At 67.7% G+C, this 12,804-nt stretch overlaps 1 protein-coding gene across 1 annotated transcript; it reads right to left on the reverse strand.

The window, feature by feature from the left end:
* Positions 1-4,521: 4,521 nt before the first annotated feature.
* TESPA1 (thymocyte expressed, positive selection associated 1) lies at positions 4,522-10,192 on the reverse strand. The gene is made up of 10 exons (XM_086478692.1): positions 10,015-10,192; positions 9,889-9,931; positions 8,636-8,688; positions 8,386-8,439; positions 8,035-8,071; positions 7,839-7,922; positions 7,518-7,726; positions 6,181-7,265; positions 5,189-5,279; positions 4,522-5,067 (listed from the first exon to the last, which is right to left on the reverse strand). The coding sequence occupies exons 1-10, from the start codon at positions 10,178-10,180 to the stop codon at positions 4,955-4,957; spliced, it is 1,935 nt and encodes a 644-aa protein (XP_086334818.1). The 5' UTR covers positions 10,181-10,192; the 3' UTR covers positions 4,522-4,954.
* Positions 10,193-12,804: the final 2,612 nt, after the last annotated feature.

The raw sequence follows: 12,804 nt of genomic DNA on the forward strand, positions 1-12,804 counted from the left end.
AGTCCCCTCGGCTGCCTCAGCATCTGGGGGAACAAACGGGGCTACCCGAGCACCCCGACGTGCCGCTGACAGGGTGCTCCTCATCCCCCCCCCCCAGTATCCCCCACCCACCCACCCACCGAAACCGGTGGCCCTGACCCCCAGCGCGGCTTGACCCTTGCGCTGACACCCTGGCCAAGGCCACCATCCCCTTCCCCGAGGGAGCTGCCTCTGGCCGTGGGGTTTGCAGAGAGCCGGGGGTGCTCAGACCCGGTCTGTGCCGGGTGGGACCGAGCCCCCCGCTTCCCCGCCTGCCTTGGAGGGAAGAGAGGGAGGCAGGAGCACCCTCACCTGCCAGGAACGACCCCTCCCCTGCAGAACAAGAGGAAAAAAACCCCAAAGAGTTGCCATTTCCTGGAGGGCTTGGGGTTTTTGGGGGGGTCCCAAACCTCTGCCTTGCAGCCCAGCCACCAGCCCGCCCCCCCGGGTGAGCGGGATTCCCCCACGGGACCCTTGACTCACTGGAGCTCGGGGCAGACGTCTCGTCAAGAGGAGCTGCAGGAGGAAGAGGGACGGCATCACCCACCTCAGCGGGGTGTCAGGACCCCCCATCACGCCCAGGACACCCCACCAGGGACCACCCCAAGGCCACCAACCCCCCACCCCCCCCCCCCCCAGGACCTGCCCAACTCACCGCCAGCAGCCAGGCTGCAGCCGAGCCCGACCAGCAGCAGGAGGACCCAGAGCTTCGCCATCACGGAGGATTTCGGACAACAGCCACAACCAGGAGCCACCCAGGGGTGAGCTGGGGCGGGAGGTTGTCCCTTATGAAGGCTGGGGCTGGGAGGGCTCGGCCATGCACGGAATTTTCCAGGTGTGGGAAGATGCCCAGGCCCGGGCACCTGGCCAGGGGCAGGATTAGCCCGGATTAGCGCTGCAGCCCCTCCGGGCAGCACGGTGGTCCCTGCTGCCAGCCCCAAAAGCACCCAAACCTACCCCAGCCCCGTTCCCAGGGCTCCCAGCCCTCCGTGTGCCAGGCAATTCCCGAGTCCTCAAAGCCCCGACAACTCCCGTAGCGCCGTGGCTCCCGCTCCGCATCGTCCCAGTGCACTCCGCACCACCCCCAGTACGCTCCTGTTCACCCCACAAGCCTCCCGTGCCCTCCAACGCACCCCACACTCCCCCAGCTCACCCCGTAGCCCCCCTGCTCCCTCCCCAGCCCTCTCCTGGACTGCCAGCCCCCCCCCCGCCCCCAGTTGCAGACCTCTCCAGTTCGTCACGGAGCACGTTCCCCGCTCCGGCACCGTATTTCTCACTGCTTGACAGGTAACGGACAGCGAGGGGACGTGCGGGAGCGGCGGGGGCTTGGGGAGACGGAGGGGCAAGGGAAGCTCTCCCGGCCCTGGCCCCCGCAGGGAGGTGATGGTGGGACTCGTCACGCTGACACACGCAGCCCCTGGAACACCAGGGGAGGTTGGCTCCGCTCGGGAATTGGGGCAGAGCTGTGCTCGCCGGGTGGCAGCGGCACAGGGATGCCCCAGGAGCATCCTCATGGTCCAGCCCGGCCCCAGCTCCTCCTCAATTTGGGAAGGAGCGGGACAGAGCCTCCCTCTCCCCTTTGGGGGCTGCGGGGTGGATGCTCTGAGGCCAAGGGCATGGGCTGGAGCACCCGAGGGACCACGAGGCGCACGAGCCACGGCTCTGCGGGGAGAGAGCGGCAAAAAACCCCTGGATGAACCGTCTCCCCGGCACTGCTTAGCAAACAGACCCCGGCCGGCCGTGTCTCGTGGCTCTCCTGGCAGGGGGGGAGCGCGGTGCCGGCACAGCCCCGCTCGACACCGCGGCCGGGCTGGATGGAGCAGCCGAGCGTGACCCGCCGCGGTGCCGGCACTGACAGCGCTGGCGGCTCGGCCGGGAGGGATTCGCCTGGGTGGTTTTCAGACCTCCAGGCTGAAAAGGGCACGAAAAAAAGGAAGGTTTAAGGTGAAACTTTCGGGGAAGCTTTATGGAGGCGCCAAGTGCAGCTCCCTGGGCTGGCAAGGGGGTACCCAGGGATGCGCCCCAGATGCTCCAGCAGGTTGGGCCCTGGGTGGGGGGGTGGACTGGGTGCTGCTGGGGGTGGATGGGGTGCTGCTGGGGGTGGATGGGGTGCTGCTGGGGGTGGATGGGGTGCCGTAGCAAACCCATACCCAGCTGTAGGACACGGGCCACGCTTGCAGCTCCTGGCCTCTTCCCCAAGCGCCAACCAGCTCACGCTCCCGGTGGGAAGGCGCTCCCACGGCTTGGCCGCGTCGTTCCTCCAGCCCATGGGCAAGCAAACGCCCTCGGCTCTTTTTGCATCAAGCTGTGGGTTGTTCAGGCCCAAATTGAAAGGTTCTGCACAGTCTCAAGTCTTTTATTTTCGTGGAAAACCTGCAAAAATCGCGTTGTCCCTGCTCAGGTGGGGCCTCAGAAATCGCACGGCCTCTTTGCGAGAGCCTAGAGCTCGGAGAAGAGGATACTTACCCGTTTGCACCCATAAATCACCATCCCTGGTCCCTTCGCTGCCTCTTGGCTTCAGAGATGGGTGATAAATCCTGGGTATTTTCCATCCGTTTCTCTTGCCCAGTGCCCCAGGGAGGATTTGTGCCACATACCAGGTTTCTCAGGGCACCCTATTCATTCCCAGCGGGAAGAGGAGGAAGAGGAGAAGCTCGGAGCACCCAGCTCTGCCCTGGGGTGGGATTTCAGGCTCCCGGATGCAGGATGAGGAGCCAAAACCCCCGAGGGGGGCAGTGGGTTGCGGCTGGCACCCTGCCTCGGGGAGATAATACCCAAATACCTGCTGTGGGGAGGTCGGGGAGCACGTGGGCTCACGAGTGTGACTTCATTTTGGTGCTGTGCCCTTTGCAGGGTACCCCATCCCACCGGACTAGTTCATCACTGCCCCAAAAAACCCTGGCTCTGGTCCCAGAAGCACTGAGAGCTTCGACATTTGCCTGTTGAAACTGTCGCTCTCGTTTCCCCGGGTTCAGCAGCAAAGCTGGATGAAGATGTCACTCCGCGTCCCCAGCCCCATCCTCATTGCCAGCTACTTGTTCCCAGTGGTTCTTCCGTTCGGTGCACTGGTCCCAGTCTGGTTGCTGGTCGGGATGGGGCTGGCCTCGGGTGTCCCCAGGGATGGGTAACATGGTCCTGAGCTCCAGGAGGCTTGGGACAGCCCCATCCAGGGATGGGGGAAGGTTTATTTCTCAGGTGAGCCGGGGCCAGGCAGATCCAGGGGACCGGGAAGGTGCCTGGGGGTCACTGCCACAGCTTGCAGGGGCATCCAGTTTGGGGGGGGGTCCCACACAGACCCCGGGGAGGGGGATAAACCACGGCCCTGGGCAGCTCGAACCAGCACGGAGCAGCCCTGGCGTGTTGGGACTGTCGCCCTCCACGGGACCCACAGCGCAGCCAGGACGGGCTGTGGGAGCCAGCCTTGGGGCCGGAGGGCTAATCCAGGATAATCTGACTTTGGCTGCTCTCCACGGGGAAGCCCTGGGGTTTGTTTATCCATCAGGACTTTTTTTCCGGTAACCCCAGTGCTGATGCCCTGGGGCTGGCGCCGTCCTTGCACCTGAGAGCGGCGGCGGGTCATGGAGCACCGCTGTGGTGGGCAACTGGGATGGGGACCGTGAGAGCCTGGGGAGGAGGGCGACCCCGGTGGATCCCTCCTGAGGTCATAGGGCTCTGGCCTGGGGGGAGTGGTCCCCTGTCCCCTGGGGTCACTTGTGCCCTGTCCCCTGGGGTGATCTGGAGGGGCAGGAGCGGAGCTGGACCCTGAATTTGTGACTTTGGGGTGAGCCCTGTGGGAGGATGCTGGGGTGCACACCCAGCACCCTCCACCATCCAATTCGGGGCCGTGCCCACATCGCTGGAGGGGGGGGGGGGGGAAAGCCACCAACAAAGGTTCCCGTGCCCTGCCCGGGCGTGCGGGGGCAGCAGCGCCGGAGGGGTTAAGGAGCAGCCGGCGTGGACCCAGCACCACCTCGGTTTGGTTTCCTTCGGATGCCCAGACCTCTCGGGGAGGAAGAACAGCGAGCCAGAAAGATAAGGCAGCAGGAAGATGAAGCGCAGGCCCGGAGCTGTGAAGTACCCGATAAGGAAACCAAAGGGAGGCTCAGCAGGGGCGGGAGAAGATGGAGAGGCCAAAACCACCCTGAGCAGCACCCGCTGCTCCAGTCCTACCCCTGGGCTTGCACCCCAGCCGGGGCACACAGGTCCAGGGGGGCCAACCATGGGTCCCCCAGCCCCACCGGGAGCCCTTGAGCAGGGGTGGGAAGGTCCATGGGGTCTGTAGGGTAGGACACCCACCCCACCCCCCCCCTCTCCAAGCCTTGGTGGCAGCTCTTCTGTCCCCAGGGAAGAGCGGAGCCCCCCCCCCCCCCCAGCTCAGGTCCCTTTGGGGCACTGGGAGGGCTCATGCTGGGGGTCTCCACTCCAGAGGGGGTGGGCAGAGCTGGATCCCCCCCACACACACCCCCCCCCCAGCAGCTCCAGGCAGGGACACAGCCACCATCATCCCTTTGGGCACTTTATTTCCAGCGCGTTGCTGGCTCTGCCCAGCAAACCCCCCGTCCTAGTGTTACCGGCGCTGCGGCACGGCCGTGGCCAAAGTGCGAGGGATGTCCCCAAAAGCCAGGCACAGGGGAGACATCCCCGGGGCTGGGGGACACGTCCTCCCTCCCCGCTGCTGCCCCGGTGCAGCCCCAGCAGGCTGGGCGGAGGGGGGACGCGTGTGCCCCTTGGGGCAAAAATCCTGAGTCGAAAGGGGTGGTTTTTTTGTGCCAAACACGCACCCACACGTGCACCCACACCCACACGTGTCCACGCGGTGCTCAGCCCTGGGCTGAGTGTGATCTCCGTGTCCAAAATGCCACGGCACGGCGCAGCACAGCACCCAGCCGTGGCTCCCGTCGGCGTCGGGACAAGCCCAGGTCCCTCCGTGGTGGCCTCAGGCCGTCCGGTCGGTGCCACGGAGCTGGGCAGCGGGCGGCCGGTTGGGCACCGGCTCCTCCACGAAGCCACTGCTGTCGGACTGCCCGCTGCTGGCGTGCAGCATGAGGCCTGGAGCACGGGGCAGGGTGAGGGACACGGGGACAGACGGTGGCAACGGGCATCCGCCACCCCACCCCCACCCCCCCGCCCCCGGTGCCCCCCAGGAGGGTGGGAAACCCCCACGACTCACTTCTCCGGATCCTGACGGAGCGCTGGAGGGACCAGGCGGCTTCCTCGCGGGCGTCGCCATCGTCCTCCTCATCCTCGCTGGCGCTGAGCACCTGCAGGCAGGACGCGGCAGGGCCCGGTGAGGGGCTGCACGGGGTGAGCGTGTCAGCGCACACGTGTGCGTGTGCAAAGGCGCAGCAGCACGTGTGTGTGTGCAAGGATGCTTGTGCATGCGTGCAAGCCTGTGTGTGCACACCCATGCATCCCCGTGTGTGTGCAAGGATGCTTGTGCTTGCATGCAAGCCCCATGTGTGTGCACATCCATGCATCCCCATGTGTGTGCAAGGATGTTTGTGCATGTGTGCAAGCCTCTGTGTGTGTGCACACCCATGCATCCCGTGTGTGTGCAAGGATGCTTGTGCTTGCATGCAAGCCCCGTGTGTGTGCACACCCATGCACCCCTCTGTCTGTGCAAGGATGCTTGTGCATGTGTGCAAGCCTCTGTGTGTGCACACCCATGCATCCCGTGTGTGTGCAAGGATGCTTGTGCTTGCATGCAAGCCCCATGTGTGTGCACACCCATGCATCCCCGTGTGTGTACAAGGATGCTTGTGCATGTGTGCAAGCCTGTGTGTGTGCACACCCATGCATCCTCTGTGTGTGTGCAAGGATGCTTGTGCATGCGTGCAAGCCTGTGTGTGTGCACACCCATGCACCCCTCTGTGTGTGCAAGGATGCTTGTGCAAGCGTGCAAGCCCGTGCGTGTGCAGGAGCCGGCCATCGTGCCCGGGACACCGGCTCCCCCCGGCAAGAGGCTCCCTTTGAAGCTCTAAATCCTTCAAACCTCAAAAGCCCTGGGATGCTCCAGGGACATTCGCTGCTCCAGCTCCTTCCCACCCCGCAGCGGCTCCTCCAGCCCAAAGGACCCCCCCTGCGCCGCTGCCCCCCCCCCCCCTCCCAGCCCCCTCCTGCCCCCCACCCCCCTGCACCCATCACCCGGGCATCGCCCCTCACCTCCTCCATCTCAAAGGAGTCCACTGGCTCCTGCCAGCCGGGACGGTGGGGCGAGGGACCCTTCCCCAGGGGCTGCAGCCCTGGTGCATCACCCTGTTGCCACCCGGTGTCCCTCGGGGGGTGTCCCCGGTCCCAGCCCCTGCCCCGCCGAGCCGGGTGGTCTCCAGCTCTTGGGGTGTCTGAGGCGTCGGAACGTGCCCCGGTGGGGTGCGGGGGGTCGTCCGGGTGGCACCTGTGGGACCCTGCCTTCCTCCTGGGGGTGGTCCCCCAGGAGCTGGAGCCGAAGCCGGAGTCCCCCTCGGATCCCAGCCCCTCTAGGTGCTCAGGGGTGACCCATACCCGGCTGGCATGGGGGGCCAAGGGACCTGGCACTGGGGACAAGGTGACGTTCACGGCAGCGTCTCCCTGGTGCTCCTCCACGCTGACCCCTCCTGCCCCCACCGGGCACGGAGCATCCCCGGCCCCCCGAGCCACCCCCGCAGGGCTGTCACCGCTCCCCCAGCCGTGGGGACAGGAGTGCTCCAGGCGTCCCCGTGCGGCACCCACCAGCGTTCCCGCTGGGGCTGACCTCGGGGGTGGCTCCCGCTCCCCTCTGCAGCCCACCGGGGCGTCCACACCACCGTGACGGGGACACGCGGGGACCCCCTGCGCCAGCCGCGGTGATGGCGGCACTGGGGGACCCCCCACCGTCCCCTCACCCCCGTCCCTTCCCCAGCCATCGAGGACATCGGCCGGGTCGAACCGAAACCTCTCCTCCCGCGCCCTCTCCAGCACCTCCTGCACCACCTTCCCCAGGGCACTGGGCTGACTGGTGGGCGCGGTGGGCACCCGGCCGGTCCCCCGTGGGCTGTCCTCGTCCCTTGGGGACGTGTAGAGGCACATGGTGGACACGGCCTTCTTCAAGCGCTCCACGGGCGAGAGGGTGCTGGGCTGGGCGGGGGCGATGCGGATGTCGGGGACGTCGGGACAAGGCCAGGCAAGGCGGGAGGGGGAGATGCGCTGCACGGGGGTCCGCGAGACGTAGGAGTAGAGGCAGAAGAAAGCGTCGGCCGTGGCAGCCAGAGCCTGGACCTGCTGGAAGCGACCTGGGGGGGGGGGGGGGGGGGGGAGCAGGACGACACGGTGGGGTTCGGGGGGGGCTGTGGGGTAAGGGCTGGGAGGTGGGGCAGGGGCCTGCAGTGGGCTGGGGGTGTTCTCCCAGCTCTCAAGCGGGGAAACTGAGGCGCGGGAGCGCTTTTTCCCACCACCCCGAAAGGAGCCAAGCCCGGCACGGTGGATCCCACCCCACGTGTCGGTGTCTCCCGGGCAAGGGGCTCGGGGACCGGCGTGTCACTCACTGGCCAGCATCAGGCAGGGGTCCTCGGCCTCCATGCGCCGCACCTGGGCCTTGAGGAAGAGCTGGAAGTCGATGCCTTTGGCGCGGGAAGGAGCCGAGAAGAAGCGCGCGGGGATGCGGGCCGCGGCCTCGGGCTCGCTCTGCACGAAGCCCAGGTTGTAGAGGATCTCCTCGGCGTCCGCCTGCCACCACTCCAGGACCTCGGAGATGCTGCGGGGTCGGGGGAAGCCCTGGCTCAGCCCCACAAGGGACTGGTCTCACGAGGGGGTGACCCAACACCCTCCGAGCCCAGAGACATCCCCCCCCTTTCCCCAGCTCCTACCTGGAGCTGGTCTTGGTGGTGAGGCTGGAGAGGGCACTGGAGGCCATGCTGTGCCCCAGGTTGAGGTGCTTGTCCCGCAGAGCTCTGCAGCGGGGAGGGGGACGGCGCTGAGCGAAGGGGACGCTGCCAGCGGGATGCACGGGGATGGTGCCCCGAGCCCCCCCCGCCAGCCTCCCCCCGGGACCCCAAACCTCACCTGCCCGTGGCCTTGTCACTCCCCGGTAGCAGAAGAGCTGGGAAAAGGGAGCAGAGAGGCAGCAGGGAGTGAGGCGGGGTGTTTTGGGGACAGGTCCCACACTTGCCACCTCAGGAGGTGTCCTTCCCCGTGGCCACAGCCCGGAGCCCAGGGGGGTGCAGAGCTTGGGACCAGCCCGGCCCCAGCCTCACCAAAACCCTCCTGAAGGGAAAACCGCCGGTGGTGGCTGTCCCCCCAGGTCTGCTCCTGCCTGTCCCCAGCTCTCCTGCCTCCACTGAGGCAGCTCGGCCCGCGGGTTGACAGTGACACCGCAGGAGGGGACACCCCAGCCTGCCCCGGGGGTGGTGGTACCTTCAGCTCCCAGGGTCAGGTCATCCTCAAAGCTGGTCCCGTTGCTCCCACACGCTGCGAGAAAGCAAAGCCTTGGGAGGCGCGGGGACACCCGGAGCTGGGGACAGCCCGCGAGGTCCTCGAAGACGTCCCTGCCCAGCGCCCTGCACCTCACACGCAGCCCGTGGGCTGGGTGGGCTTCGGGGGGGTGCGCAGGGGCCACCAGCCTCCTCAGCACCCCAGGAGAACCACAGGGGCAAAGCCGACGTACCGTAGGGACCCAGCGAGCCCAGCTCCTCCGGCGGGACCTCCACCGATGATGACCTGCGCCAGAGCAAAAGGTCACATCCCCCTGTCCCCATCCCGGGGGGGTGGAGGTGGGACGGGAGACCTGAGTGCAGCAGGATGGGCGGTGGGGACAGGGACACAGACGGTGGGGACAGGGACGCAGACGGTGGGGACAGGGACACAGATGGTGGGGACAGGGACGCAGACAGTGGGGACAGGGACGCAGACGGTGGGGCGCAGGGCGAGAGCCAGGAGACGGGGGCTGGGCTTGCAGGTGGGTGCACCATGGCTGGGATGCTCGGGAGGGGGGCTCCCCTTGGCAGACCCCCAATCCCAGGGACCTTCAGCCCCCCAGGGGACCCTGGAGACCCCCCGGCGCTGTGCAGGGGGAGGATGCCACCACCCTGCTCTCCCAGCCCAGCCGGGGGGTTCCTGGAGGCAGCCCTGCGACGCCGGGCAAGGGACGGGCACCCCACACCAGTGGCCCCAGCGCGTGGCAGAGCCACAGCCGGGTGCCACGGGGGCGAGGGGGGTGCAGGGAGGGGGGGAAACACCCCACCCGTCCCACCGGCACCCGCCGGCCCGCTCGGGTGCCCCATCCAGGAAGGGCCAAGCGCGAGCATCGTCCCACCGAAATCCCCGCGGGAACGGCGCCACGGCAGAGGGACCCCCGTGGCAGAGGGACCCCCGCGGCAGAGGGACCCTCATGGCAGAGGGATCCCTGCGGCAGAGGGATCCCTGCGGCAGAGGGACCCTCGTGGCAGAGGGACCCCCGCGGCAGAGGGACCCTCACGGCAGAGGGACCCTCGTGGCAGAGGGACCCTCGTGGCAGAGGGACCCCCGCGGCAGAGGGACCCTCACGGCAGAGGGACCCTCGCGGCAGAGGGACCCTCACGGCAGAGGGACCCTCATGGCAGAGGGATCCCTGCGGCAGAGGGATCCCTGCGGCAGAGGGACCCCCGCGGCAGAGGGATCCCTGCGGCAGAGGGACCCTCGTGGCAGAGGGACCCCCGCGGCAGAGGGACCCTCGTGGCAGAGGGACCCTCGTGGCAGAGGGACCCCCGCGGCAGAGGGACCCTCACGGCAGAGGGACCCTCGTGGCAGAGGGACCCTCATGGCAGAGGGACCCCCGCGGCAGAGGGACCCTCACGGCAGAGGGACCCTCGCGGCAGAGGGACCCTCACGGCAGAGGGACCCCCGCGGCAGAGGGACCCCCGCGGCTGCCCCCCGGCTCACCCGCACTCCTGCAGCCACGTCTCTATCTTGCTGGAGGGGCTCCCTGGCGAGGGGGGACAGAAACACCCGTGAGATGACCCAGTAGGTGGGGACCCGTCCCCATGGGCACCCCGGGGTCCCCCTGACCTTCGAGGAAGACGTCGTCCAGGTGGGGTGGCTGCAGCTCGGGGACGTCCTGCATGGCGGCGGCCGCCTCCTCCTCCACCACGGTGGTCCGCCAGCACCGGCTCTGCCTGGCCCACGCGCGCCGCTTCTCCCACGAGGAAGGGCTGAGCACCGACGAGCCCTCCATGGCCGGGCTGGGGCCAGGGGTGTCCCTGCAGGGCCAGGAGGGACGTGAAGATGGGGAGGGGTCTCCTGCACCTCCTGCCCACGAGGTGGGACCATCAGGTGCTCCATGGGTAAGGGCAGGGTGGGCTTTGGGCATCCCAAGGGTGCTCCAGCCCCCAGCCAGGCATTGCCCTGGGTGCCAACGGATGCCCGCTGCACCGAGGGGCTGGAGGGGGCTGGGGATGGAGCCGCCGGAGCCAACGGAAGAGCCGCCGGGGCTGAGATAAGGCGCGCAGAGCTGCACCGGGGCTGGGCGCGCTCGGGGGCAGATGGGGCAGATCTCCAGAGCCTGGACCTTCCCCGCTGGGGAGCAGGCGCCTCCCCCCACCAGAATCCCACAGGGAGGTGATTCCTCATCCCAACCCCTCCCCGTCCTACGGCCCCTGAGCAAATCGGGGGACCGTGTCCCCTGGGAGTCCCCTGTTCCTGAAGGATCTGAAGGATCCCAGGCTCCATGGCACCCACTGAGGACACCTCTGCCCTCCCCAGCACAGGTCCTGGCTGGGGACGAGGAACCCCAGCCCAGGCAGACCCCCGCAGCCACAGGGGGCAGGTCCGCCTGCTCTGGCCACTCATCCCCATGGCTAAGCGCTGTCAGAGCAGGAGCATCCCAGTCCAACCATCACCCGAGCACTGCTGGAGTGGGAGCATCCCAGTCCAGCCGTCTCCTGCAGCACCAGCATCCCAGTCTCACTATCACCCAAATGCTGCTGGAGTAGGAGCATCCCAGTCCAGCCATCTCCTGCAGCACCAGCATCCCAGTCCAGCCATCACCCAAGCGCTGCTGGAACGGGAGCATCCCAGTCCAGCCGTCTCCTGCAGCACCAGCATCCCTGTCCAGCCATCATCCGAGCCCTGCTGGAGTGGGAGCATCCCAGTCCAGCCATCTCCTGCAGCACCAGCATCCCAATCCAGCCATCATCCAAGTGCTGCTGGAGTAGGAGCATCCCAGTCCAGCCGTCTCCTGCAGCACCAGCATCCCAGTCCAGCCATCACCCACCACACCGGTGATGCAGAGCCCCCACGGTGTCAGCCCCTCGTGCCCAAGGCCAGCGCGGTTCATCCCCCACCCAAGGGCACCGCGCCGCAGCCACACCGAAAGTCCCCGGCGGAGGAAGGGCACCTTGTCACCATTTCCCCATTTCACCTCTTGCCGGGCAGGGGCTGGGGTGGGGTGAAGCCCTGGGCAGGACCTGGCAGCACCCACCTGGGCCACCCTGGACCCCCCCCCCCCCGGCCCCGTGATGCTCAGTGCTGGGACGTCACCTCCAGGAACGGGGCTGGGGAGGGATCAGCGAGCAGCAGCCTCGTAGCCGAGCTCTTCATCGAGGCCACCTCCAGGGCATGTGGCCGGGGGGCTGTCCCCATCCCAGCCCCTCGGGAGCCACCTGGGTTGGTGGTCACTACCCTGTGTGAGCATTAACGGCCCCCAGCCCCCCCCCCCCCCCCCCCCCCGGGGCTGACCCATCCCTGGGGGAAAAGGGGCTTTGCAGAGTCCAGCAGCACACGGGACCACGGATGGGGGGAACCAAGCCAGGGCTCGTTTGTCCTGCCACATCCCAGGGGCATCCCAGCCCTGTCCCCTGCCACCCGCAGCCCTGTCCCCCTCCACCCCTCTCTTCTCCACTCTGGTCCCCGTCCCTTTGCTGCCACAAAAACCTTTTCCATTTGCTCCGGGCGCAGGAACGGTCTCTCCCAGATGCCCAGTGTCCCCATCACGCCCATGGCCCTGTCTCTTCCCCCCCAAACCCGCATCCATCCACCTCCTGCTCTTCTGCCCTCCAACACTGCAGCCCCCCACCAACCCCAACCCTTCATGGGGCAACTCCCACACCCCCCCCCCGAAATCCCTCTGTGTGACTCCGGCACTCACCGGCACGGGGGACAGCCGGGCAGCCCCGCCGAGCGCTGCCTAACGCCGGCGAGGGGCCATCAGCCGTGGCGTCCTGCCGCCCCACCGCCGCGCCCGGCCCCCGGCGGCATCTGTCGTCAGCAAGGAGGGAGGAAACTCATCTGTTTTGAAGAGGAAATTAAAAAAATCAGCAGCGAAACCTCAAACGTTGACCCACATCCGCTACCACAGCGGGAAAAACTTAATGAGCTGCCGACGTGGGCGAGGGTGGCTAATAATAGCCCGGGTGCCAACCGAGCCACCCATGTCGCCCTCGCCATGGGTGAGAGGGCACCCACTTTCTGGAGGGGTCCCCTGCACCCAACCTGCTCCGACGGTGGCTGCGACATCCCAACGGGGAGAGGGGGGGGGGTCTCAAGGCCCCGGGGGTCTCCTCAGTGGCCGGCCCCGTGTCCCCAAACAGCAGGAGGTGCCGGGTGGGCTTTGCGTGGGAGATGCGAGGAGGAGGAGGGTGCTTTGCTTCGCGCCCCCCCAGCGCCTGACTCCCTCCCAGCCGAGCACCCCAGGGCCCGGCACGCCGTGCCAAGTTGCCGATGCCGCCAGGCTGATAAGGGAGCGCTGGCCGGGCGTGTGGCACACGTGGCTTATCACCCGCTGGCCAGGCGAGCCCAGCGCGGCCCCGATAAGGGGACCCAAAGCAGCTCTTGGGGAGGGGGGGTGACACAAGAGCCAGG

The sequence above is a fragment of the Leptosomus discolor genome, chromosome 27, assembly GCF_034619465.1.
Source record: "Leptosomus discolor isolate bLepDis1 chromosome 27, bLepDis1.hap2, whole genome shotgun sequence".
Taxonomy (NCBI): domain Eukaryota; kingdom Metazoa; phylum Chordata; class Aves; order Leptosomiformes; family Leptosomidae; genus Leptosomus; species Leptosomus discolor.